At 38.5% G+C, this 25,428-nt stretch overlaps 1 protein-coding gene across 1 annotated transcript; it reads left to right on the top strand.

Moving 5' to 3' along the window:
* The first annotated feature begins 2,136 nt into the window (after nucleotides 1-2,136).
* Nucleotides 2,137-8,282, top strand: LOC143281066 (uncharacterized). The gene is made up of 7 exons (XM_076585986.1): nucleotides 2,137-2,209; nucleotides 3,047-3,119; nucleotides 3,449-3,542; nucleotides 4,944-5,099; nucleotides 5,921-6,005; nucleotides 6,391-6,761; nucleotides 7,871-8,282. Exons 1-7 carry the CDS (start codon nucleotides 2,168-2,170, stop codon nucleotides 8,256-8,258), a joined length of 1,209 nt encoding a protein of 402 aa, XP_076442101.1. The 5' UTR covers nucleotides 2,137-2,167; the 3' UTR covers nucleotides 8,259-8,282.
* Nucleotides 8,283-25,428: the final 17,146 nt, after the last annotated feature.

Genomic DNA, 25,428 nt, shown 5'->3' with positions numbered 1-25,428 from the left:
TCTTGTGAAGAGGTGGGTTTTAAGGCCAGACTTAAAAGAGCTGAGACCTGACGAAGCGAAAGAGGAAGTTCATTCCAAATGCAAGGTCCAGAGACAGAAAAAGAACGGCGTCGAACAGTGGAGTGTCTGAATCTGGGTATGCGTAAACATGGTGGATCCGTCGGAAGCCGATCGTAGAGAGCGAGATGGAGTGTAGAGGTGAAGGCAGCCACAAAGATAGGAAGGGGCAGATTTGTGAATACATTTATAACACAGAGGGCTGATCTTGTACTTTATTCTGTGTGAGACAGGAAGCCAATGGAGATGTTGCAAAAGAGGAGTGATATGCTCAGATATTTTCTTTCTGAGGACGAGTCGGGCAGCAGAGTTTTGATGCGCTGAAGGGACTGAATGGATGAATCAGGCAAACCAGATAATATAGAGAGTTACAGTTGTCAAGGCGAGAGAGAATGAGGGAAACGACAAGTCTAGATGATGCGGCGTCGGTGGACAGATATTTCCGGATGGAACTGATGCGTCGCAATTGACAGAAGCAGGATTGACATTTCTGACTGATAAATAATTTTTGCATGGACAGTGTGTTGTCAAGTGTGTTGCTGTGATGGAAGAGAGTTTTTGTTTAGTTCCTATGATCATTGCTTCGGGTTTGTCTACGTTCAACTGAAACTTATTTAGAGTCGTCCAGTTTTGAATGTCCAGGAAGCATTCAGATGTTTCCTGCAAGAGCGAGAACAATTTTTCAGGGGTATCACTCTTCTGAAGTTGAGTGTCATCAGCATAGGAATGATGACTAACATTGTGGTGGCTGACTCGGATGATTTCAGCGAGAGGAGCAGTGTACAGTGTGAAGAGAACTGGGCCTAAAACAGATCTCCGTGAGACTGACTCCATATTTGCGTCTGGCTTCATGAAAATCCGAGCAGTCAGTTGACAAGCATGTGTTGGAAAGCACGCACAATGTGACTTATTCATTTCCTTCTCTGTTACAGAAAGCCCAGCAGACCTAACAGGCCCCTATCAGGGCTGAAAAACTGTAAATGGGACTGTCCGTCCCGCATAACCTCAGTTGAACTTGAAAACAAAGCAATGGTAGGATTTTTTCCCAACACATGGAAAGCGGGAAAATTAGGCATAATTACAGTTATATTCATGTATCATGTCATCATTTTTTTTCTGACAGAAGATAAAAACGAACATAAACATTCATGTATCATGTCATCATTTTTTTCTGACAGAAGATAAAAACGAACATAAACACAAACCTGATTATGTTGAATACACAAAATCATATCACACACACACACACACACACACACACACACACACACACACACACACACACACACACACACACACACACACACACACACACACACACACACACACACACACACACACACACACACACACACACACACACACACACATGTATGAAATGATCAACTGAAACAGTCAAAGAAACAAACGAACAATCACACGCTGGCAGAGATAAACAAGCTATAGGCATTGAGACATTAACGAGTTTGAAGATATGCGAAAAGTATGTATGGAAATAGTTGCAAAGATATCATAAGGAAAGAAAAGATTATTCATTTGTACTATGTTCTTGATATTCCATTAATTGTATGCACATTTTGAGGACGTTTATCAACTGAACTTTTAATTCATAAATGTATCAGTTATTCAAAAACACAGCCGGTGAAATCAAAACTGAAATGAAATCATAACTGAATCTTGTGTTTGACGTCTAGATAAGAGATGGTAGTATGTCACAGTGATTTAATTTGTGGAATCCTTGGCAAACTGTTCAACAACTTTCATCATTGCCTCGTATGCCAGTGTGGCCAGGAAATCAATTTGCAAGAAAAATGTAATGGCTGCCATTCTGCAAGACCTTATCAATGATTTATATGTAATTTCGGCCAGCTATGGTGCTAAATGGAATTTTCATATAATTTCATTTTTAGAGAGAAAATAAAAGCAAAATACAAATAGATGAGTAAATGAATTAATAAACAAATAAATTTTAAAACGAGCAGACGATCGCGGAAGCTACTTATCACTTAGTTTTATACGATATATTATCGACTAGTTTTGATGAAAACAAGTTTTCATGTCTTCTTCACTTCCTGTTCCGCTTCCGTTCTGAAAGCCAAGTTATTCGACAATGCCCAGCAAAAAGAAAAAGTACAATGCCAGATTTCCTCCGGTACGTGAGACAAATGTTGTTTGAATGTACGAATGTACTGTATCAAAACACCACGCTTTCGATATTTTCCAGAGTTTCATTATATTGTCTCTAACTTTAAAGAGACATATGTGAAGTCAAAATGAGAAGTTTCACTTTCCGGTTGCTAGAAATAACATTACTCGTCACTGATAGCTAGATGTATATGTTTGAGCTGCATTGTTCATGCGTCTGAATTAACATTGTTGTCTCTTTGTAAACAAGATGACTTATCTCAGATTTTGTTCGCTGCTGTTGACAGTTCTCTGTAATCTTCTCTAACTTCACCCGAATACTGCCTGTTGTTGGTTTTCCCTGGGCAGAAATGAAGAGTTATGTAAACAAAAACACTTTCCACACAGCTGCTGCTTTATTCATACATGATATATTGATACATTTCATTCGTTTACATCTCAAGTCAGTAGTATGGTTCAAGGGGAGAATGTCCATAGGCATTCTTTTTCCCCCTCTGCCTTCTCTACAACTTCCCAGCTGGTTTTGGACAAGTTGTTGAGGCCTGGGTGAACTCCCCTACTTAACTGAATTCCTTATCTTTAGCCTAACCCCACCACCACCCCTCCCCTCATGCTGCTCTTATTTATAGTATGAAACTTTTATTTGTAAAACATATATTGCCTTCAAGGAAAGGTGCATGAAAACATAAGATCAGATCCTTACAGTTATATATTCTGAAGTACAGTTTCAATTTTCATTCATACATTTTTATATTTATATATAATTATAATCAGAAACCCAGTATTTGGATATAAACACTGACCATGAGCGTATAACTTACTAAGATTAACAACACTGTTGCAGGCACGAATTAAGAAGATCATGCAGATGGATGAAGAAGTGGGGAAAGTGGCAGCAACTGTTCCAGTTATAATTTGTATCCTTGCCTGTTGTACTTCACTGATACTTAACTTTACTTCCTTTTTACTGGTGTAGTATGTCCTCTGTTAGTTGCATGAAAATTGAAATAGTCATTTCAGGATATCACGATTACTGTTTTAGAAATTTTGGATTCAGTGTCCATAATTAGTTTCACTTGTACTCTTTTGTGTTTAAATATAATCATGATTTATTATTTTCAATGTTCATTAAGGTGACTAGGGTCACCCTGGATGTTGCTGTTGTTGTTGATGCATTGTATTTGTAGTATTCATCCATGAAAAAGTGAAGCAGCCATTTTCAGTTTCTTCCTTGACACCCTCACAGCCCGAGCGCTGGAGTTGTTCATTGAGTCCCTCATTCAGCAAGCCACACGGATGACAGTTGCAAAAAATGCCAGAACCCTGTCCTCATCACATTTGTGAGTGTTAAGAGGCCATGGTCACGCTTTGAAGATTTTTTTTTTTTTGGACCTAGATGTATAAATGTTTGTGAAATGTTCACTCTCTTCTTTTCTTGTGTTAGATTCTGTGATAGTGTTTCAAATATATGTATAAATGTTTGTGAAATGTTCAGACTCTTATTTTTATGAATTTATTGTGTTAGTTTCTGTTCCAGCCTTTTAGATACATGTGTCTGTAAATGTTTGTGAAATGTTCACTCACTTCTTTTATTGTGTCAGTTTCTGGTAAGAGTCTCTTAAATACATGTATAAATGTTTGTGAAATGATCAGTCTCTTATTTTATAAATTTATTGTGTAAGTTTCTGTTGCAGTCTTTTAGATATAGGTGTCTGTAAATGTTTATGAAATGTTCACTCTCTTCTCTTATTGTGCTAGTTTCTGTTAGAGTCTTTTAGATTAATGTATAAATCAATGTTTGTGAAATGAGCAGTGTCTTACTTTATTGTGTTAATCTTTTACTGTTTTAGATACATGTATAAATGTGAAATGTTCACTCTTCTCTTGAATTACTGTTTTAGTTTCTGCTAGAGTCATTAGTATGAGACTATACACTACAGTTATAATTATATGTAGCCAGCACTTTGTGCATGTTAAGGTACCCATAGGAACAAAAGGGTTGTCCTTAATAAATTTTAGTAGAAAATGCATGTTGTTAGTAAAGCAAATGCAAAAAGTGTGCAGATGGTAAAATATAAAAAGAAAAAAATATGGGTGGCACTGCACTGTGACAGTGTGCTCTTACCAATGAAAGCACCCTGAATTTCACCCAGAGAAAGCTTATGACAAAAATACAATATGATATGATACAAAGAGAATATTTCCTTAAAGTTATTTTTCACCGCAGTGCTGGTTCATACTGGTCACTTTCATTTTCATGCATAACAGTCCACAGGAATAAATCAAAAATAAGTGTTGATGGAAAGCATAGGTAGATCCCCAACATACTTTGAAGGCAACTTCAGTTTGATTTACTCAGTCTATAAGATCATAGCTGTACATTATGTGTTAACCTGTGCTTAGTTTCAAATTTTTTCTCACATCTTTCTCACTAACTTCGCTCTCTCTCTTCTCCCCCTCCCCCTCTCTCTTTCTCTTTCTCCCTCTCTCTCTTTTCCTCACTCTCTCGCTTTCTCTCTCCCTTTCTGTCTCTCCATCTCTCTCTCTTTATGTCTGTCTCTCCCCTCTCTCTCTCCCCACATCCTTCTTCCATCTCTCTCTGTCTCTGTCTCTCTCTCTCTCTCTCTCTCTCTCTCTCTCTCTCTCTCTCCCACCACCCTTTCTATTTCCTTCCTTTCCTCCTGTTAATCAGCAAACTTAGATGGTAACATGTTTTTGGCGATGCTGTGCTATGGGTGCAGAAAACACATCATCGAGTCGCAGGAAAGGTATGGCTTTCTGAAGGAGCTGGTGGCCAATGTTTCCGACCACCAGGTAGAAGAGGAGGGGGGAGCCAACCACCGACAGGAAGAAGAGGGCAGCTCCAGTACCGTCGCCAGCAAGAAAACTCGTGGCAGGTTGGTCAAACATTTTATTCTGTCTGGCCATTTTCTTGTCTCTGTTTGTTGGGCATCTTGTAGACAGTCTGTTTAAAACAGAGAATCTGTAATCATGTGCATACATTGAAGGAAGTACATGAGTACCTGCTGACCATGACAAATTTTTCGTAATTTGTATAGATTTTAATCTTGACCACAAAATTAACAAATTTCTTCGTTTATCTATAGATTGCAAAAAATAAAACAAAAATTTTGTAGACTTTTTTAATATTCGCTCAGTCCACAAGAAAGACAACCCACACACTGGTCCTGTACACAGATACATGCTTATCAACCTGAAAACAATAATCCATGCATGCGTGTGGTGCTAGTTCACTTTCACCAAAATGAGAGTCATAGTGCAGGCAATGTTGGCAGCTAATCAGAGAAAAAAAACAGATGCATCAGCACTTAATAGTCCTCCTGTAATCTTTGTGCAGGTACTTGAATAAGATGATTTGTTATAATGATGCACACACCATGTTTCTGTTTGTTGTTTATTTATGAATCATAATCTTTCGTGTACATAAAATTTAGAGGATATTTCTTCAAAAGCATGTGTCTCTTCATTACTTTGCAGTTGAATGTTTTTGTTGCATTTTTTTTAACAGTTTCTAGAGATATATTCTTTTGAAAGTTATCAGTCCAAACAGTGCTTTTGTAGAAATGGAGAACAGTTTAATGTGTCACCATTTTAACTTCTGTTAGATCAGCTTTTTTTTTTCATGACATCAGTGACATAGAAATGATTGCTTGACCTTTTTTCTTTTTCTTTTTTCTTTTCTTTTTTTTCTTTTCAGGCCAAGGAAACCAAAGGAAGCAAACCAAGTCACACAGAAGAAAGAGAGGAGAAAAAGAAAAAAGGAATCATCCAGTTCAGAATCAGTAAGTATTGTACTCTGATTTTGTCACTTCAGATGCACGGTTCAAATTTAGCGGGTGCCCTGGATGCAAATACTACGAAAAGTTGGCTCAGGCACACAAACTTTTTGAGAATGCCAGCTGGCACTTAAAAATTGATAGAGGCGAGAGAAAATTAATTAAAAGACACACCAAGAAAGCAAGCTCAAACATGGTCAATGGAAATGTAAAGTGTCATCAGCTGCAGGTCGCTTCATACACATCATCACACATGTATGTCTGCATGTATGCACTTGTATGTTTGGAATGGATGGGGGAGCAGACAGCATATTCATGTCTGTATGTCTCTGCATATATGGTCATGTTCAGATGCATGTTGCATGCGTGCTGCACTTGTCTGCTCCCTCAGGAAAACTCGGAAGACACAGAAGAAGGGGACGAAGGGACGGACGAAGAATCGGTGCCAGCCGCTTCATCAGCAGGAGTTACCACCCCTGTCCCCAGCTACACATCCAGCACAGAAAACTCCGGCTCCTCTCTGTCCACTGAGCCCCTCCCCGCACACACCCCCACCACCAGCACCACGCTCACCTACCCTCCACCCATCTCAAAACTGCTTGCTCAGGCACAGACGCTGCAGCAGTCTGCTTTACAGCATCAAGAAGGTGCGGCGTCTGTGGATTCCAACCTCGTTCAGAACCAGCCGCAGGATCTGTCCATGTCTGCAGAGTCCACTGCACCTTCTGTTGTGTCCACCACATTCCAGTCCACCCCCACCATGTGAGTTGTTGTTGGGGTGTTGATGATTGGTAAGGGGGGATGTAGGGGGGGTGGAGAGAAGCTGCGGTTTGTAGACACACTTCATTATGTGCACATGCTTTTGCCTGCCATCACACACACAGCCCAGGGTTTGTGCAGATTCTTCAGACAGTAGTTTCAAGGCAGACTTGAGTTAAATGTTTTATGGTGGAGGTAATGCAGTTTCAGGCTGAAACAAAATTTTAGTCTTATCCCTGATTGACAAAAATATGTAAAAAATTATATGCATATATGTATATAAATATATCTATATCTTCTTTTTTTTCTTCAGATATCCAGGTTTGTAACAGTTTTGTCTCTTTTCTAATGGTAAAATAATCATTGTTCCTGTCAGTGGTTAATAAAGCACAACAGCAAAAATGTCCTGCCTGAAAACAAAATTAAAGGTAAACATTGATGAAAAAAAAGACACACATAGAAATTGAAAGAATCTTGCCCACCAAATTGTTATTGTCCACGTACCCAGTGACTATTCATTCAAAGGGTATAAGTATTCATTTAAGGGACATAGGACAGCACTCAAAATACCATGCCATACAGCTTTAAAAAAACCTTTTTGCCTTTGGAATTTTAAAGGTTTAAAAAAAAAAAAGCAACTGAAATTAGAAACCCGTATGAAGTCTGATACCCTTGTCACTGCTTCTGTGCATGCCTTATTACATGGATGTTCACTCGTACGCATGCACACAAATTTTGCAGATTGACCCATTCCCATTCAAATATGAAGACTGCTTACCATGCATACTCTCACATGCACCCTTAAACACACACACACACATACAGGTGGTGTCTTTTTTCTTTCTCTTTTTCTTTCACCTTTGTAGTTGATACTTTTAAGTAAAAGATTGAATAAGTAGATGAAACCTGTAAGATGTGTGATGTGCTCACACACACACACACACGCACACACACACACACACACACACACACACACACACACACACACACACACACACACACACACACACACACACACACACACACACACACACACACACACACACACACACCACTCCACTCCACTCCACTCCACTCCAGTAACCTTCACAATGTTGATTCTATTTTCCCAGGATGCCGGCCGCCTTGCCCATGTACCAGGGCCTTCCAGGAGCACCGACGGCCACAGCCGCCAACCTCCTCGCCTGGCCAGGCCCCGCGGGAATGCTGGCCGGGGGCTTCCCGGCCATTCCCGCCCAGGGTTTCACTGGTCTGCAGGCCCCAGGAGTGGGGTTCCCAGGAATGGTGGTGCCGGGATTGGGGTTCCCTGCGATGTCCCCGTCCCTCATGACCTTCCAGGGGCTCCCCGGCTTGGGGTTCCCCGGGGTTTCTTCCCTTCCCCCAGGGTTCCCTGGGGTCACCGTAGCCAGCCCAGGGCTGCCAGGGCTGCCATCAAAAGCACCCCCTGCCACAGTGGGAACCCCAAATGGAGCTCAGGGCGACGATGATTATGACACTTGATATCAGACTTGGGTGGGGGTTTTTTGTAGGGGTTTGGGGTGGGGTGGGGGGGTCGGTTTTGGTGGGGGTTTTTTTTTCTTTTTTTCTTTCTTTTTTTTCTTTTTTTTTCCTCTCTTTGTGACATGTGATAGTTTTTTGTTGTTGTTTTTTTGTTTTGTTTTGTTAAAACAAGCCTGTTGATGTGGATGGGACTGCTGAGCTGTTTGGGATGATGTTGGTTGTTTTCTTCATTTTACTTTCAAAAATCTGACGTGAATGACATTCTTCATCCTTTTCGTATGTGTGTGTGTGTGTTAATAGTTGTTCTCATCATTGGATACCAGGATTGATGAATAAAATCATAAGGCAGAATTATAAGGACAATTGGGGAGTGGGGGACAGATAATATAAAGGAGGGTGTCTTGTATAACAGTTGGAAAGAGTCATAACTGAAGATGAGGGAACATCTTATCTTACAGTGTCAGAGCTTTTGATATGTCCCACTACCTAGATACTATAGATGCAAGTTCATTGTATGGCTTATGAAAGGAAAATGACATTGATTATGGAGAGGAATGTACGGATGAATCAAAGCATTGGGAATGTAACTGTCTCTGCAGATGTTTTGTTACAGACATACTGACTGCAGATGGCAAGGAGAAAAAGGAAGAAAAAAAAGAAGAGTATTTCTATTATGGGTCTTACTACAGGTAGGTCCGGCCAGATTTTCGAATTCATGGCAGAAGCCTCATATTTGCAAGAATAAAAGAGTGCAATAAAGTAATCAGCCACACCAAATTTCAAAGCAATATCTCAAATGGTTTTTGAGATACAGAGTTTTGAAATTTCAAAAAATTTCGCGATTTTAGCCAATCTCACAAAACGGTATTTTAGAACCTGTGTAGAATTGCCACTTATGTATTCTCATAGTCAAAACTCTTCATATATGATCTATTTAGTATGCAGAAGACCTCAGATTTTTTTAGTTGGCTGTTAATGTTATTCACTGAATGCTAGTGTCATAAATTCTGAGGAAAATGTTTATTTTATGCATGTCTGATCCTGCTGTTTTGATGGCAGCATTACTAAAATGACTGGAAAAAAAACTATTGCATCTACATAAACATTTACGATATTGTCAGGTTCAAGAAGACTGTAGACTTACAAGACAACAAATGTTAATAATAAATCTTGATAAATAACAGCTTTTGATAAGATTATATGAAAAAAAAAAAAGCTTTATTCAAGACGATCGGGGATAATGTGTTCCATTAATGCTAAAAATGATTCACCTTTTAGATATTTTTCAGGATTTGTGTGTGTGTGTGTTTCAAAATCATTATGTATGTATCACTTTATGAAATTGTTTTCTTGTTTATACATCATCAACAGGCATTGAAACCTCAGATCTAAAGATAGATCCAGTTGATCAGTGGTATTAAAAGTATGAGGTGTCCACTTTTTCGTTAAACGGATGCTGCTCCTTGAAAGCTTTCGGGTCATTTATAAAGCATTTTAAAGATGAAAGAATGATTTTTCAGTGGTGGGTTTGACCAGAAGATTTATTTTGTCTGGAAGTGCAGTATAGCATCAAGAAAAAAAGGTAAATTTTGAGCCACATATTTTATTTATCGAGTGAAATATATCAACTGGAAACTTAGCCCACATAAAGTAGAGAACGTGATCTTTTATTTGATAGGTCTCTTAAGTCGATTGGTTGTAAGGAGCAATGTTCGTAACCTATTTTTGTTACCAACCCTCTCAGGCCAGAAGCAGACATCGGCAAACTTGTTTACCGCGCTGTGTTTTGAAGAGCAAAGGATACTCCACTTCGAGCGATCAGTTTCACTCACACTGTCTTGCACAAAAAAAGAAACACTAATAGGAACAAACAAAGGTAGTTTTATTTTCTGATATATCTTTCAGCTCGATGTATGCAGTATTGCGCTTGCTTGGGCGAAGTGAAACGTCATAAAAATACAATCCGTCAGCCATAGTGACACAGCATTACAAAGCGGCCGGACCTACCTACTTACTATTTCTTCTGCTTTTGTGGGCTGTGACTCCCACGTTCACTCGTATGTATACATGCGCGAGTGGGATTTTACCTGTATGACCGTTTTCACATGATATGACCATTTTTACCACACCATGTGACCAAGTAGGCACCCATACAACGTTTTTAGGGTTGTGCATGCTGGGTGGCTTCTTGTTTCCACAACCAACTCTGACATGGATTACAGGATCTTAAGCGTATGTATCTTCTGCATGCACACGAATCGGGTTCAGGCACTAGCAGGTCTGCACATACGTTGACCTGGGAGATGGGAAAAATCTCCACCCATAACCCATGAGTTGCACCGAAACCGGGGGTCAAACTCAAGAAATTTGGGTGAGAATCTAGCGTTCTAACCATTCAACCACTGCACCCATCATGGGTGTTACTCATTTACTGGCCGAAATACCATATCTCCAAGCCAGGGCAGCAGTGGTCAAGAACAGTAGGTGCTTGAAGCTCAAAATGTTTTAAATGTTTCTGTTTGGGCATTTCTTTTTTTTTTTTTTTTTTTTTATATACAATATAGTTTTGTCTCAAATGATGATTCAGATACAAAAATGGACGTGAAATTTTGCCAGTTGAGTATTGTCTATATATGTACATGCATGAATGTGAGTTTGATGAAGGTATGTGAGGGTTTTTGGAAACCTTGTGCTTGAATTAACGCATTAGAAATGAATTGGATTAAAATCTTGCTTGTGTGTATGTGCTCTCCTCTCTCTCTCTCTCTCTCTCTCTCACCTTTCAAGGGCTGAGTGGATATTAGATGCATATCTCGTTTCCCTGGTAAAATAAGGTTTCATTTAATCTCTCTCTCTCTCTCTCGCTTTTCCTCTCTGCCAAGAGAGCTTTAAGACAATGGGTGTTGGGATGGTCCCCAAAGGTCAATTAGCCCCCAAGGCTGCAGCACTAAGAGCCATTGCAATCTTGCCTCTTAGAGTCATAGTCCTTCACAAAAGCATAAGCTGTAAACGAATTCCCATTGCTTTGGGACAGCTTTTCTAGTCCCACTGAGAGTAACATTTAGCATAATTGTGTATATTTCTTTAGGATTAGCATCATAGTATTTGATTCATTTAAAATCATAGAACCAACTTCTGTTCAAGCTTTGGTACCACCATGATGTTTAAGCCTCGCCAGCTCTCATGGAATATGATGGTCTTTTTTTGTCTTTTTTTTTTATAAACAAAAAGTGCCTTCTTTTCATGTTCAGGGTGGATGTGATCCCAAAACGCAAATCAGGGTTGTGAAGTTCAGAGGTTAGTTAAATTAATTAATCAATTATGCAACACAGACGCCTACACTTGTGCGTATATTGTAGTTTTTTTACCATTCCTGAAAACGTTGCATGAAAGTTGGATGCAATTTTGATTTTTCTTGTTTTCTTGGGTTTAAATAAGCAATGACAGGTGATGAATATTGACAATGGCCTGTGATTTGGTGAATATTGATGATATCTAGCTTTTCTGCCTCAAGTCCCAAAAGTCCCCATAGACAGATGGTCATGCAGAAAGTGTCACCAGCAACCACCAACCATGCACACCATATGACAAATCTGGATCAGTTCTGTTTCTTTTAATGATGAATGTGCAGCCCAATAACATGGCAGGTATGTTTAAGCATTTAAGTGAACTGAGGGGATTTGGAGAAGGAATGATGAATTGCTAGAGCAACCATGCTCTTCAGAATGACAGTTACACATGACGTCTAAAAAGACAAACCGGAGCTAAAATGACAATTTGATAAAATTTCTAGAGACAGAACACTGATATCGGGTACCTGATAACATAACTGAACTTAAACATACACACACATGGTTCTGAACTAACAAACCACTTGCATGGTGCCTGACAAAACTGAAGGAAAGCTATCAGACCACACATATGGTGTCTTAAGGTAATCAGGAAGAAAACTTAGTGCACATGGATGAACATAACCTGAAAGAGCAAACATGGAAATGATGTCCAGAAACATTCTCGACAGGGAACACACCACACTGAAGTGTCTGTGCTTGCTGCAACAAAAGCGGAGCTTTCAAAGGAATATCTGCAGTTACATAATCATTCATAGATTGCTTACAAGACTGTGAGCTCTGTAACTGGTCTGACATAGGATACCAGTTTTTTGTCCTTGATAATGCGCACCACTGCTGAACGAACTTACGAGTCACTTTCACTGGGAAAGATGCGAACAACCAGTGCGACTGGCCAGTCATTTCTGTGAGTTGTGTGCGCCTTAGGAGAACAAGATCCCCTTCTTTTAAGTTTGGTTCTGCACTCTCCCATTTGCCCCTCTGCTGAAGTGACTGAAGTACTCCGGCTTCCAGTGTTTCCAGAAGAGATTGGAAAGAACTTGCTCGTTTCCATTGATGCTTGTACATGTCCCTGATGTCCACGTATTCACACGGCGCCTGATTTTGGCCACTCTTTGTGGCCAGTAGCATGGAAGAGGTGAGGACAAAGGGAGAATCAGGGTCGTGTGAGACAATGGCACCGACTTACGCTGTTAGGGTACACAGAACCTCATGAGTGAGGGGTTTGCACTGCTAGTCTAGAAGCATAGAGTCCAGAATCCTGTGCACTACACCAATAATTCTCTCCCATGAGCCATCCATGTGAGCAACATAAGGAGGGTTGAATTTCCACCCGATCCATGACTGCACTAGGTGCTTCTGTACAGGTCCATCTTTGAAGAGTGCATCCACTTCAAGTTCCCCAGCAGCCCCTATGAAGTTGGTGCCACGATCTGATCACAGCTCAACCACCTGTCCACGCAGAGCGATGAACCTACACAGAGCATTGATGAATGAAGAACTGGTCATTTCCTCCAGGACCTTGATGTGGATGGCATGAGTAGCCGTGCATATGAAGATGACTGCCCATCTCTTGGAGTTGGCGGTTCCACCTCTGGTTTTCCTGGTAAGGACCAACCATGGCCCAAACACATCTACGTCAACGTGAGAGGATATGCCTGAAAGGGTGACCCTGTCAGCAGGCAGTTTTGCCATCTGTTGAGTTCCAAAATCCATGGACATATTAAATTTCTCTGAAAAAGAAAAAAAAATTTACAGAGACTTGTACCATTTGCGAAACAAACAGAATAACTGGAAAAAAACACTTGCCAGTCATTTTATGTAGGTCAAATCAGAGTCAAAGGTTAAAAGATGCTATTGTAACTTGATAAAAACAACAAAAGCTGAAAAAACACTGGAGGAATTGGTAATCATTTAATTGATAATAGGTTAGACCATAGTCAAAGATTTTAAGTTCAAGTTCGGGTGTAGAACATTGCTACTGATGTTCTTACTGCCCATCGTGATGGGTCATAGTTCTGGTGATGTCAGCAAGGTGTCTTTCTTTTTCTTTCTTCTTTGGCTTGAATTGAGGTTCACTCTTCATGAGATTTTGCATTTGTAACCATTAATTGGGTTCTGCTTTTGTTTTAAGAAATTCTTTTTTTCCTACTCTTCCCTCCATCCTTATCTCCCTCCCTCCCTCCCTCCCTCCCTCTCTCTCTTCCCCATAAGCTCTTCTGTTGAGGTGGATTCTAATATTCTGTTTAGAAATGATCGTTTATTAAACATGAGGCTAAAAATTATATGCACTCGTTTTGTTTAAATGATCTCACAAAAATTATATGAAAGTGAAAAAAAAAAAAAAAAAGTTCTGTGTTAACTCATTCATTTACAATCAAATTAGTTCTGTGTTAACTCATTCATTTACAATGTCAACAACAGAATGAGTGATATTTATTGTAGTCTGTTCATAGCCCTATTGATATGTTTAGTCATTACTTGTAAATAACTCATAGTGGGATATTTGAATGAACACTTCACATTTTGGTTACCGTAAAAAGACACTCACATATACATATACTGAGTGTTCACCAGTGATCAGGGTTCAAGGTCATGTTTCAGTGTGGTGTTGTGTCCTTGGAGAAGGCAGGTTACTCTGATGTTCACCCAAGTGTGAATCAGTACCTGACTTCAGTCAGGGGAGGCTAAAACAGTGGAGGATTGGGCCCCATCTTCATATGCCAAGCCCTTGACACAGTGAACATGAATTCACTGCCCCTACAGCTGTGAATGACTATGAGACCGTTAACCTTTAGTAGCTTTTAAAAAAATATATATATATTTTATATTTTTTAGGATTTTAAATGAATGTTCTTTCATTTGCAGTATTCAATTTATGAATCTATGGATTAAAAAAAGAAGGTTTTTTTTCTTAATTGCTAAGATAAAAAGTTTTGGGATTTTTGTGTGGATTTTTTTCTTGTCAATTCCAGAAGACCTGTAAAAAAAATTAAAAAGAAAAAGAAAAAAAGAGTTTTTCTTTTTTATATAAAAAAAGCATGTACATTTGGCAGCTCTGTGTTTATGTTGCATGCAGATACGAGAAATTCATTATGTGTCACTGTTGCCGTCAGCTCACATGTGATACATGTTTCTAGGTGTGAGAAGCAAGAACAGCCAGGAACCAGTCCAGCCTGGCAGGCTTCATGTCTGGAAATCTAGAAATAATGTGGGTGCATGCTTGATTTTATATTTAGGGGTTGGAGGGGATATTTTGGTATATTGACTCATGTTTATCAGTCTTTCTCTCTTCCCCAGCTTTTAGTGTGTTCGTGTTTCTCACTGTGGGTCTTTGGTCTGTCTCTCTCTTCCTCTCTCTCTCTCTGTCTCTCATTCTTGCATAAAAGCATATACCTTGCTTATCTACTGCTCCTTCAATAAAGAAGTTGTCTTGTCTTGTCTCTTTCTTTCACACACTCTCTCACTCTGTTCTCTCTCTCCCTGCCCCTCTCCCTCCGTCTCTGTCTCTCTTTCCCTCCCCCTTTCTCCCTTCATCGCTCCATCTATTTTCATTCTCCCTCTGTCTCTCTCCCTCTCCTTCTCACTTTCCCCCTCTCTCTCTCTCTTCCTCTAACTCTCTCTGCTCCTTATGTTCTTGTTTCATTTTTTTGACTGGTAAAATGGAATTGGTGTATTTTGTGGTTATGTACAACAGTTGTTCATTGTGCAGAAATGGTTGAATCATCTCAAGTGAGTAACATTCATATAAAGTATGTTTATGCTTACATGCTTATCCATGCGGGTGTACATACGTGCGTGTGTATGTGTTTGTATGAATGTGTGTGTGTATTAAGATGCATGCATTAACGCAGATTAAAAAAAAAAAGTGTTTCACGAGGAAAAGTTGAAATATTTGTATTCTGAACTGTTCTAGGTTAGATTGTACACTACTGTCTCCTTTGTTCCCACACACATGCACAAACATATTCATCTCATTCACTCTATCTTTGTCTGACTCTGTCTCTTTTTCTCTGTCTGTCTTTGTCTCTGTCTCTCTCTCTCTCTCTCTCTCTCTCTCTCTCTCATTTGCTCTTTGAACAAGCACATATGCAAATGACAACACCTATATGTGCATGTTAATAAAAGCACATGTCACCCTTATTGATTTCTGAGCGTGTTTTTTTTTGTTTTTTGTTTGTTTTTTCTTCATAAGCTTATGAAATTGTACTGGCAATATTTTGAATAGGTACCAACCATTTTCACTTTCTGAGTGATCTGTCAAACATGTAATTATGTCTGTTTTGGGGCAACAAATTACAACTGCAACACAAAAGAGATGGTGATTTCCAAGCAGTTTTTATAAGGTTATGAAATTGTACTGGCAATGTTTTAGTAGGTGTCACCCATTTTTGTTAAATAAATGATCTATCAAATACACAATAATAATGTGTGTTTCGGGGCAAGAAATTACAAGTAGATACCACCCATTTTCATTATATGAATTGTCTGTCAAATACGTTCTTATTATATTTGTTTTTGGACAACATATTACAGCAGCAACACCATCACAACACCGGCAAAAGCAACTAAAGTCTCACTTTGATGTACACGATTCAGCCTTCCTAACGGCTTCCATCTCCCACTCCTCCCTTCCCCATGGGGATGCCGGGAGTTCTTTTACTGTCAACAGTATCCCCATCTTCTGGAAATTCTGTGCTAGAAATTACCTCTTTTCTATCGCTCTTTTTGTTTTTGAGTTTTCCCTGTCCTTTCTGTCATCCCTTCCATCCTTATTTTTTGCCTTGCTGATCTGTTCAACAACCTTTTTTTTCTAGAAAGCTTTGAATACTTTCCATCTTCTTCTGGACCTGATAATTGGGCATTCTTTCTGTGCTGTGACTTGCATTCATTTTTTGCACACTGGATGTGTGAGGCTGGCACTTTTGGGTGTTGTATGCTTGTTTTTATATATATTGAATATAATTGTGTTTATTATGTGTAAATGTATAAGCATGCACTCGAGGCCTGACAAGCACTATGGGTTATGCTGCTGTCAGGCATCTGCTTAGCAGATGTGTGTAGTGTGTATGGATTTGCCCGAACGCAGTGATGCCTCCTTGAGAAAGTGAAACTGAAACTTATTATGTGTAATCAATCGTGTTTAAGTTCAGGTTGGTATCTTGTAATCCTTTTATGAAAAACTCTCAGAACGGTCAATGTCAGAAGCATGTCCAAGGTTTATGTGCAAGAAAGTGAATGTGATTGTACTTGTGTCTACTTTTCGTTTCTTCTTGGTTTTTGTGGGGAGTGTGGGGGGAGTCATTCTCCCAGGTCCCACAGGATCAGGACTGACAGTCTTTCAGTCCTGAAATGGCTCTGTGTGCAGGGTGGTGCTGTAAGGAACATAGATCCAAAGATTCTTCCACCATTTCCCACCCCTCCCTCTGCCTTTCTCTCCCACACCTTCTCATTTCATACACCCACCCTCGTTGCACAAAAGAAAAACCTTGTAGGCTTTTTTTTTAATTCTTTTTTCTTTAAGTGTTATAACTACTAAAAAAAAATTTTTTAAAGAATGCCCATTTGTCAAATGACCATAAAATGTTATCAGACAAGAAACTGCTAAACACAAGGTTTGTTCATTAATAATTTGCTCATTTTATTGTGCTTTTATGCATGAAGGGCCTTTTCTTTTTTCTTTTTTCTTTTTCTTTTGCTACTGTATTGTGATGAATGTATAGTATACTTGATTTTTTTTTTAATGCATTATATAATTATTTTAGTGTTGTTGTTGAGCAACTTGGTTTGAAATAAGGCTAATCATTAGACTGGGAAAAATAGAGTTGAGTATTTGATATTTATTACCAGGCTGAGTGTTACTTAGCAAGACGGACATGAAATGAAACAAGAAAAGATGAGAAAAATTCAGATAACTCTCCAAAGGAAGGAAAGAAGGGTGAAATGGTGACATACAAGATATAGAATAGAATTTGAGGGTAGAAGGAATTATTGAGTTAGTGAAATGCCAGCATGCATATTAAGGAGGTGAGAGAAAGAAATGATGTTTCAAACGGTTATATGTAATCATAATAACGAACACTTATGCTGCACTATTTTCTCAACTAGAGCCCAAAGCGCTTTGCATGTACAAAATTTATTGATTGTTGATGACAACAACAACAACAAAAATAAAAATCAGTTCACACACTCAGTGAAGACAGACATTATGACATCACCCATCTTACTGAATTGATCACACGCATGCATGCATGTAGTCACACACACACACACACACACACACACACACACACACACACACACACACACACAACAACAACAACAACAACAACACGAACAGCAGCAGCAGCAGCATTCATTACATGGATAAATCACAGCACTGAACTGTGGTGGAAAAGACATCAGTGTTGCTGAAACAGATGGATCCTCAGGGAAGAATAGAAAGAGACTGTGGAAGTGGAGTGTCTGATGTTCAGTGGAAGCCTGTACCGCATGGCTGGACCCTGAAAGGAAAGACAGCTGACAGAAGGATTTAGTTCTGACAGATGTGACACTCAGTCGGATTAGCAGTAGAAGAATATATCCAAAAAATGAAGGAATACAAATAAGTTGAATAGTAAAACAATTAGTTATTATTGTATTTGTAAAGGATCTGCCCAGAACCAACCAGAAGATAATGTTTGTGTCTCCTGCTCAAGTTCTAGAGTTTGTGGGGTGCTTCCAGGAATTCTGGAAGCCCCACTTCCATCCCCCCCTCCTGCCCCACTTACTCCTCTGATCTTAAAATTTTTAAAAAGGGGGTGTGGAAGGGGGGGGGCTGGGAGTTGGAGTTCATAGCCTCTTGTCTGGTTTTAAGGACTCCTCCCATCCCACGACCCCCGCCCCTCCCACGCACCACCCCCCCTCCCCACTCCTCCCCTGCAGTTGAAGGGATTCCTTCCATTGACTGCTTCTTGAGCCACCTCCACACCACCTCCCTTCCACTTCTCTGTTCTCCCCCCCCCACCCCCCCACCCCTGACTCCCTTTCCCACCAACTCATACAGACACACTCCCCTCACTTCCTGAACATCTGTTTCTCATTGCCCTGAGGGATGGATGTAAAGATGCATATGTGCTCATTCCATTTCCCTCAATAAATAAATTTGTTATCATTATTGATACCTTCAAATAATTGAGTTGAATGATTTTTTTTAGGTTGAAGTCAATATGGTGCAGCTGTTCGGAATTTATTCTTCTTTGTTGTGTTTTTTTCTTTAACTGATAAAGCGAAAGCACTGAAAGGAATGGAGGACTGTTTATAGACTAGGACAATGGACAGATGGATTTTAAGGCATCTGTCTGCAGGGGGGTTTTTGGCGGGGGTTGGGGGGGGGGGGTTGTTTGTTTGTTGGGTTTTTTTTGTTTGTTTGTTTGTTTAGTGTTTGTCCCACAATGACTGTGAAGAAAGAAGCTGACCATCAGGAGTGTATAATGAAGCTGTAGAAATAGGTGAGTCATGTATCTCTTGGAAGAATTCAGTCTGGAATGTCCATTTGCCTTGGTTATTTTTTCTTTGTTGTTTTTTCTTTACAAAGTCTATAGTGGTGTAAATAGGTGTATATAGCTAGTGAACTATCAGTATATCTCAGAATATGATGCTTCAATTTTATGCTCAGAGTTCAGATATACTAAAGACAACAGTAAATATCAGCTGTGTTGTCCTGTTTTTCTGCTGATATGGTTATACTTCTGATTTTTTTTTTTTTTAAACTGTCAGCAATAACAAATGGTGTGTATATGCGTGTGAAAGAACATTTGTTCATATAAGATGAGAATGTATATTGGTGCAGAAGACCATGCATGTATGTGTAGGAGGCTCCATTGCAGAATCAGGCATTCCACCTCTGATCCAGCATTCGCCTTTGATCAGAGTTCAAGGCCTTGTTTCAGCACTGTTTTGTGTCCTTGGGAAAGGCACTTTACTCAAGATTTTCCTTAGTTCACCTTTTTGTGAATGTGAGTACCTTGGTAGTTTGGTTTGGGAAGGTTGAGACAGCCGAAGGAGAAGACCTGGGCCACCTTGCTGTGCTGAGCCCTTGACAGTGGATGTGAACTCACTGCTCTGATGGCTATAAAAGGCTGTGATACTTCTTAACCTTTAAAAAGTCAACCTTCCATGATCTGTGACATGCTAAGTTCTGTGTTCAGTGTTTATGCTGACAAAACAGTTTGATTTTGTTTTGTGTTAATCAATGTTCTGTCATTAGCCATCCTGAATAAATTGAACCTGAAACAGAAGATGTGTCAAAGGCAACAACATTTCAGGCATCCTTAACAAGCGTGGGTTGCTATATAATATTCTGTTTTCAGGTGTGTTGGATGTGGTCAGGTGAGGTTGTAATTGAAAAAAATAGAACCCTTCTCAAAATCCAGGAGAATATGACAATTCTATGTTGCACACACACACACACACACACACACACACACACACACACACACACACACACACACAAAATTAGACTGAGAAAAAAGAAACTTTGTCAGCAGTTTATTATAGCTCCATTGAAAACATAATTTTTCTTTCTTTTTTTCTTTTTTTCTTGTACACATTTCTGCACCAACACTTTGGTGTGCTTGTTAATGTGTTGGTGTAATAATAACCCATGTGAGGTTATTGTATTTATTACATTTTTGTCACTACAGATTTCTCAGTGTGATGTTCAAGCTGCTCTCCCTGGGGAGAGCACATCACCTCATTACAAGTGCCTCCTTATTTTTTTGATCTGCAAGTACATTTTGTTATGTTCAATTCTAGCATGATAAAAGTATTGTCATGCATATTGCTTATCAAGTAGATTATTAAGTAGATTATTAAAAACTTCACAGCTCTCATCTGTAACAGTCTGAGTTGAGTTTACTCTCAGCTAGGTTCTATAACTGTGCTATCTTCTTCTCATTGATTTATTAACCATTCACTACAAAGTGATTAGTTTAGAGATTCATTTCAGCACGCGTATACACATACATACAATGGATGTGGAGAATGGATGAGGGATTGGAAGTGGAGAGGGGGTGTATTGAGAAAAGAATAAACCAATAAAAACATGCACACACTCCAAAAAAACAACAGCGGAGTGGTGGGGCAATTGGTTCATCGGTCAAAGTGTCATGCTTGAATTATGATGCTGTCTTTTTAAGTCTAGGAGATATTGTTACACAATTATATATTAATAAATGAATTAAGTTTGTTTTCATGCATATGTTATAGAGTGAGTGAGCACAAAACCAGTCAAGTTTAGCTGGTGAGGGGCATTGAGGGGGGGGGGTATGCTTTTGCTGGTCGGCTGGTTTTCCTGCTCCATCTTCTGTGCTGTGCCCAGCTGCTGACTTTTGTGTCATTGAAGTTGATTGGCTTTTCTCATCCTGAAAAGTCAGCCAAGAGTGGAACATGGTAGTTCTATGTCAGATAATTTGTTGCCTGAAACACTCACTAGTTTCAGTTTCAGTCATTGATGTTGTGTCCTTCAGTCAAATCCTTGTAGGAAAAAAATAGGTTCTTAGTGTATGTTGTACTGATTTTTTTTTTTAAGCGCAGAGAATAAAAAGAATATAAGGTAACTGTCCATGATTAATGTATTTCATTACAGAGAAATTCACATTAATTTCTAAATGCACTGCTTAAGTCAGACACTTAGAAATGACACTGATGAAAAGGGTAAAGACATAATGTCAGACATATTTTACATTTCCACAAGGAAAACAGATCCATATTTCATGCAGAAAAGCTTTGGTTAAGAAATAGATAATCTGTACAATTCTGTAAAATCAGATTGTTAGCCAAGCTGACCAGCAAGACTAGCTGAAGACGTTAAATTCAACATTATTTTACTTTATTAGTTGGATTGTTTTCCATATAATGGTTACTTTTTATGTATATATATATTATATATATATATATATATATATATATATATATATATATATATAGTGTTTTATAGTATACTGTGTTCTTTATTAGTATAAGTCTTATTGTCACTGTTTAGTTTACCGGAGTTCCCACTGTGCTTGGTTATATGATGTGTTTTGTAAAAGTGTGCATTCAGAATGATGGCTTCTACAAAAAGACACAAAACAAAACAAACAAACAACAACAAAAAACACTGTGGACAGAAAACGTGTGTATGAACATGTTGGGTTGTTGGCATGATACAACACCGTTGTGAAGTGTGATGTGTGGTGGTTTCGATTCTGTTGAAGGACATGCATGGTTGTTCATGGTGTTCCAGAACCAAAAGAAAATTCAAACTCTCTGACTTAATGTTGAGAACTTTTGCATGGTTATTGTTGTTGTTCAATAAATAACCAAAAATTTCAATGATCCTGGCCTGTGTTCAGAATTTGTGCATGACTGTTGTGTTCAGTAAGTAACAGAAAACTTGAACATACTGCAAACTACCTTGCAAGCGCCCACCCTCTCTTTGCACAAATTTCACCCAGAGGTTGGGGATGGGCATTTATGGGGTATTTCACCCTTCATGGGAGCCCAGTCCCTTAGTTTCACCATAGCATACTACAGTCATTAGAAGTCTCTTGTAAAACTTGCAATATCAGTAGGATAATGCAATCCTGGTAGTTTAAATCAAACTGTTTTTGATTTGTTTCATGAAATGCAGGTGTGTTGACTGGATAAATCATTGTCCAGAGACAGAACTAATGTTCTCTGCACACGTTAAAAACAAAATGATAGTGACTGAAACAAAAAACACCGCATCATGGAGTGACGTCATGATCAAAGTAACTTTTTTCTTTTCCTTTTTTCATAACAAAAACAGATAAATACATACTCAAATCATAACAATTTGTAAAGAATAAATACATTCTCAAATCATAACAATTTGTAAAGAAACAAAAACAACAACACACAAACAAAAAGAACAGAGAAGTATTGAAGTTACATAATATCAATGAGAAGAAAGAGGAAGAAAGAAGGAGAAGATGATGTGACACATAGAAAGGAAGAGAAGAGCACATTTTTGACTGGAGGATGTTACCATTGATAACACACACAAAAAAGAGAAAAAAAATGGGGGAGCATTTCATAATACTTTCGATGCATAATCAGTGGCATAGGTCCATGACTCATGTTTAGACATCAATGACTATAAACATACATATACATACACACATATAATTTTACACATATATACATTCACACATACGCACATACATAAGCATGCATATGCACACTCGCACATATATACATGTATATATATACATACACATACACACACATACCTATACATACACACATGTGCACATATGTGATGTTAACATTTTTATGCAGATGTTCAATGCTTATCTCAAGATCTAGATCTGCACTGCTTTGCAAAGCAACATGATCACAAACAGCAAACTGGAATGTCATTTCGTTATATTTTTTTTCAAAGTGGTAGGTGGGCCTTTACAAGGTATTTTACCTTATGCAGCATTTTTAATTCACACTGGTGGGTGGGTTTTTACAAGGTATTTTACCTTATGCAGGATTTCTGACCCACACTGGGGGGTGGGTATTTACAAGGTGTTTTACCCAGTGCAGGGTTTCTGACCCACACTGGATGGTGGGTATTTCCAAGGTGCTTTACCCAGTGCAGGGTTTCTGACCCACACTGGGGGGTGGGTATTTCCAAGGTGCTTTACCCAGTGCAGGGTTTCTGACCCACACGGGGGTGGGGGTGCATTTACTGGATACTGTGCATTTACACTATAGTTTACAGAACATGATCGAACTCATGCATGGCTGTGTCTGTCATTTAGTAAAGCCTAGAATATTTCTGTTTTCACTGTAGTCAGTTACTGTGCTGGATAAAAAGGTATAGTAATATAATAAAGTGGATAGAAAACACAGATTTTAACCAACAAAATACTTAAGATTATATATGAAACAGGTTGGAAGTTGCACATTTTAAGCCACATGATACTTAGAATTATATGAAAAAAAAAAAAAAAAAAAAAAGTGAAGGCCAACTATTTAAAAGTTATAAATACTGTATTATTAATCACTAGTATTATCAGTGCCACCATCATCAGATTATGGTGAAGTTTCAGAAAAGATGATTAGTGACAAACTTTGACAGCTAAAGGTAAATAAAGCCACTGGTCCTGATGGAATACACCCTTATTTGCTAAAAGAATTGCATAATAGTCTAGCTATTCTCTTAAAGATTCTGTTTGTTAAGACTGTATCACATGGTAAGATCCCACAGGCATGGAAAGTAGTAGAAGTAAAACCAATATTTAAGAAAGGTAACAAACAAGACCCTGGAAACTATCGACCAGTAAGTTTGACATCGGTTGTATGTAAAGTTTTTGAAGGTTTCATACATGATACTTTGAATAAACATTTGATTGGTAACAACTTACTGTCTGATTATCAGTTTGGCTTTACCAGTGGTAGATCCTGTGTGACTCAGTTGTTGAATACTGTACATGACTGGATGCAGTCACTTGAAAACAATAAACCAATGGATGCAATTTATCTGGACTTACAGAAGGCGTTCGATAAAGTTCCACATAATAGGTTAGTTGTTAAATTGCAATGGTACAGTATTTGTGGTAAATTGTTGGAATGGATAAAAGACTTCTTATATGAGAGAACACAGTATGTATCAGTAGGGACTGAGTCATCGTGTCCTGTTAAGGTGAGTAGTGGTGTTCCTCAAGGCGGTGTCTTGGGGCCCACACTCTTTGTATATTATATAAATGACATGCCTGACATACTAGACTGTTTTGTGAAAATCTTTGCAGATGATACAAAGATCTATGAGGAAGTAGATTCAGATTTTGGTAGATTGAAATTACAAGTTAGTATTGATAATTTAGTACACTGGACTGATAGATGGCAAATTAAATTTAATAGCAATAAATGTAAAGTTTTACACGTAGGCAGAAATAATCCACATTATAAGTATTATATGAATGGTATTGACTTGCAGGAGACTTCATCGGAGAGAGATCTTGGAGTCATTGTTGACTCTGGTCTCTCTCTTTTGATGTTCATGTTAATGAAACCATTAAAAAAGCCAATAGATTGACTGGAATGTTAGTTGGAAATATACAGTGTAAAAGTAAAGACATAATGGTGCCATTATTTAAGTCATTAGTCAGGCCAGTCTTAGAATATGGGAATGTTGTTTGGAATACGGGTTTAGTGAAACATATAGACAGTATTGAAAATGTTCAACGAAGATTTACTAAAAGAATCATTGGCTTTGCTGATATGGACTATGAAAGTAGGTTGCAAGCACTTAAGTTACCTAGTTTAGAATATAGAAGACTGCGTGGTGATTTAATAGAGATGTATAAAATGACACATGGATTATATGACAGCAGAACTATAAACTTTGTTTACATTGAATGAGAACAGTGCCACAAGAGGCCATTCCTACAAACTATTAAAAGTTTCAGTAAAAACTTCCAGATTTGCACATTTCTTTACCAACAGAGTAACAAATGTTTGAAATAATTTGTCACAAGACATTGTTTCCGCAGGAACAGTGAATACATTTTAAAATTATCTTGATATTCATTTAAAAAATGTTTAATGAAAACTCATTTACATATTTATTGATTTTTCAAGCATTTCACACTCAATGTTGAAAAATGCACCAGACATATGTGGGGACTCTCTTTTTCTTCCCCACTTCAAGGCCTGCACGCCTTGAAATTGATATGATATGATAATTATTATGACAAGTACCTGGTCTACTGCTGCCCAGCACAACAGTTAATCTTAGAAAACTAAAGTAAACTGGCCAAATAAAGTAACCTACAGAGTGTTAG

Source organism: Babylonia areolata, chromosome 4 (assembly GCF_041734735.1).
Source record: "Babylonia areolata isolate BAREFJ2019XMU chromosome 4, ASM4173473v1, whole genome shotgun sequence".
In the NCBI taxonomy this organism is placed as follows: Eukaryota; Metazoa; Mollusca; class Gastropoda; order Neogastropoda; family Buccinidae; genus Babylonia; species Babylonia areolata.
This window is presented reverse-complemented; position numbering and strand designations above follow the sequence as displayed.

What these genes read in the sequence shown, in the direction of transcription:
- LOC143281066 (XM_076585986.1), top strand. Translation starts at nt 2,168, where the DNA reads ATGCCCAGCAAAAAGAAAAAGTACAATGCCAGATTTCCTCCG. An exon ending in AATCATCCAGTTCAGAATCA is followed by an intron (nt 6,006 to 6,390) that starts GTAAGTATTGTA and finishes CTGCTCCCTCAG; the next exon opens with GAAAACTCGGAAGACACAGA. An exon ending in TTCCAGTCCACCCCCACCAT is followed by an intron (nt 6,762 to 7,870) that starts GTGAGTTGTTGT and finishes CTATTTTCCCAG; the next exon opens with GATGCCGGCCGCCTTGCCCA.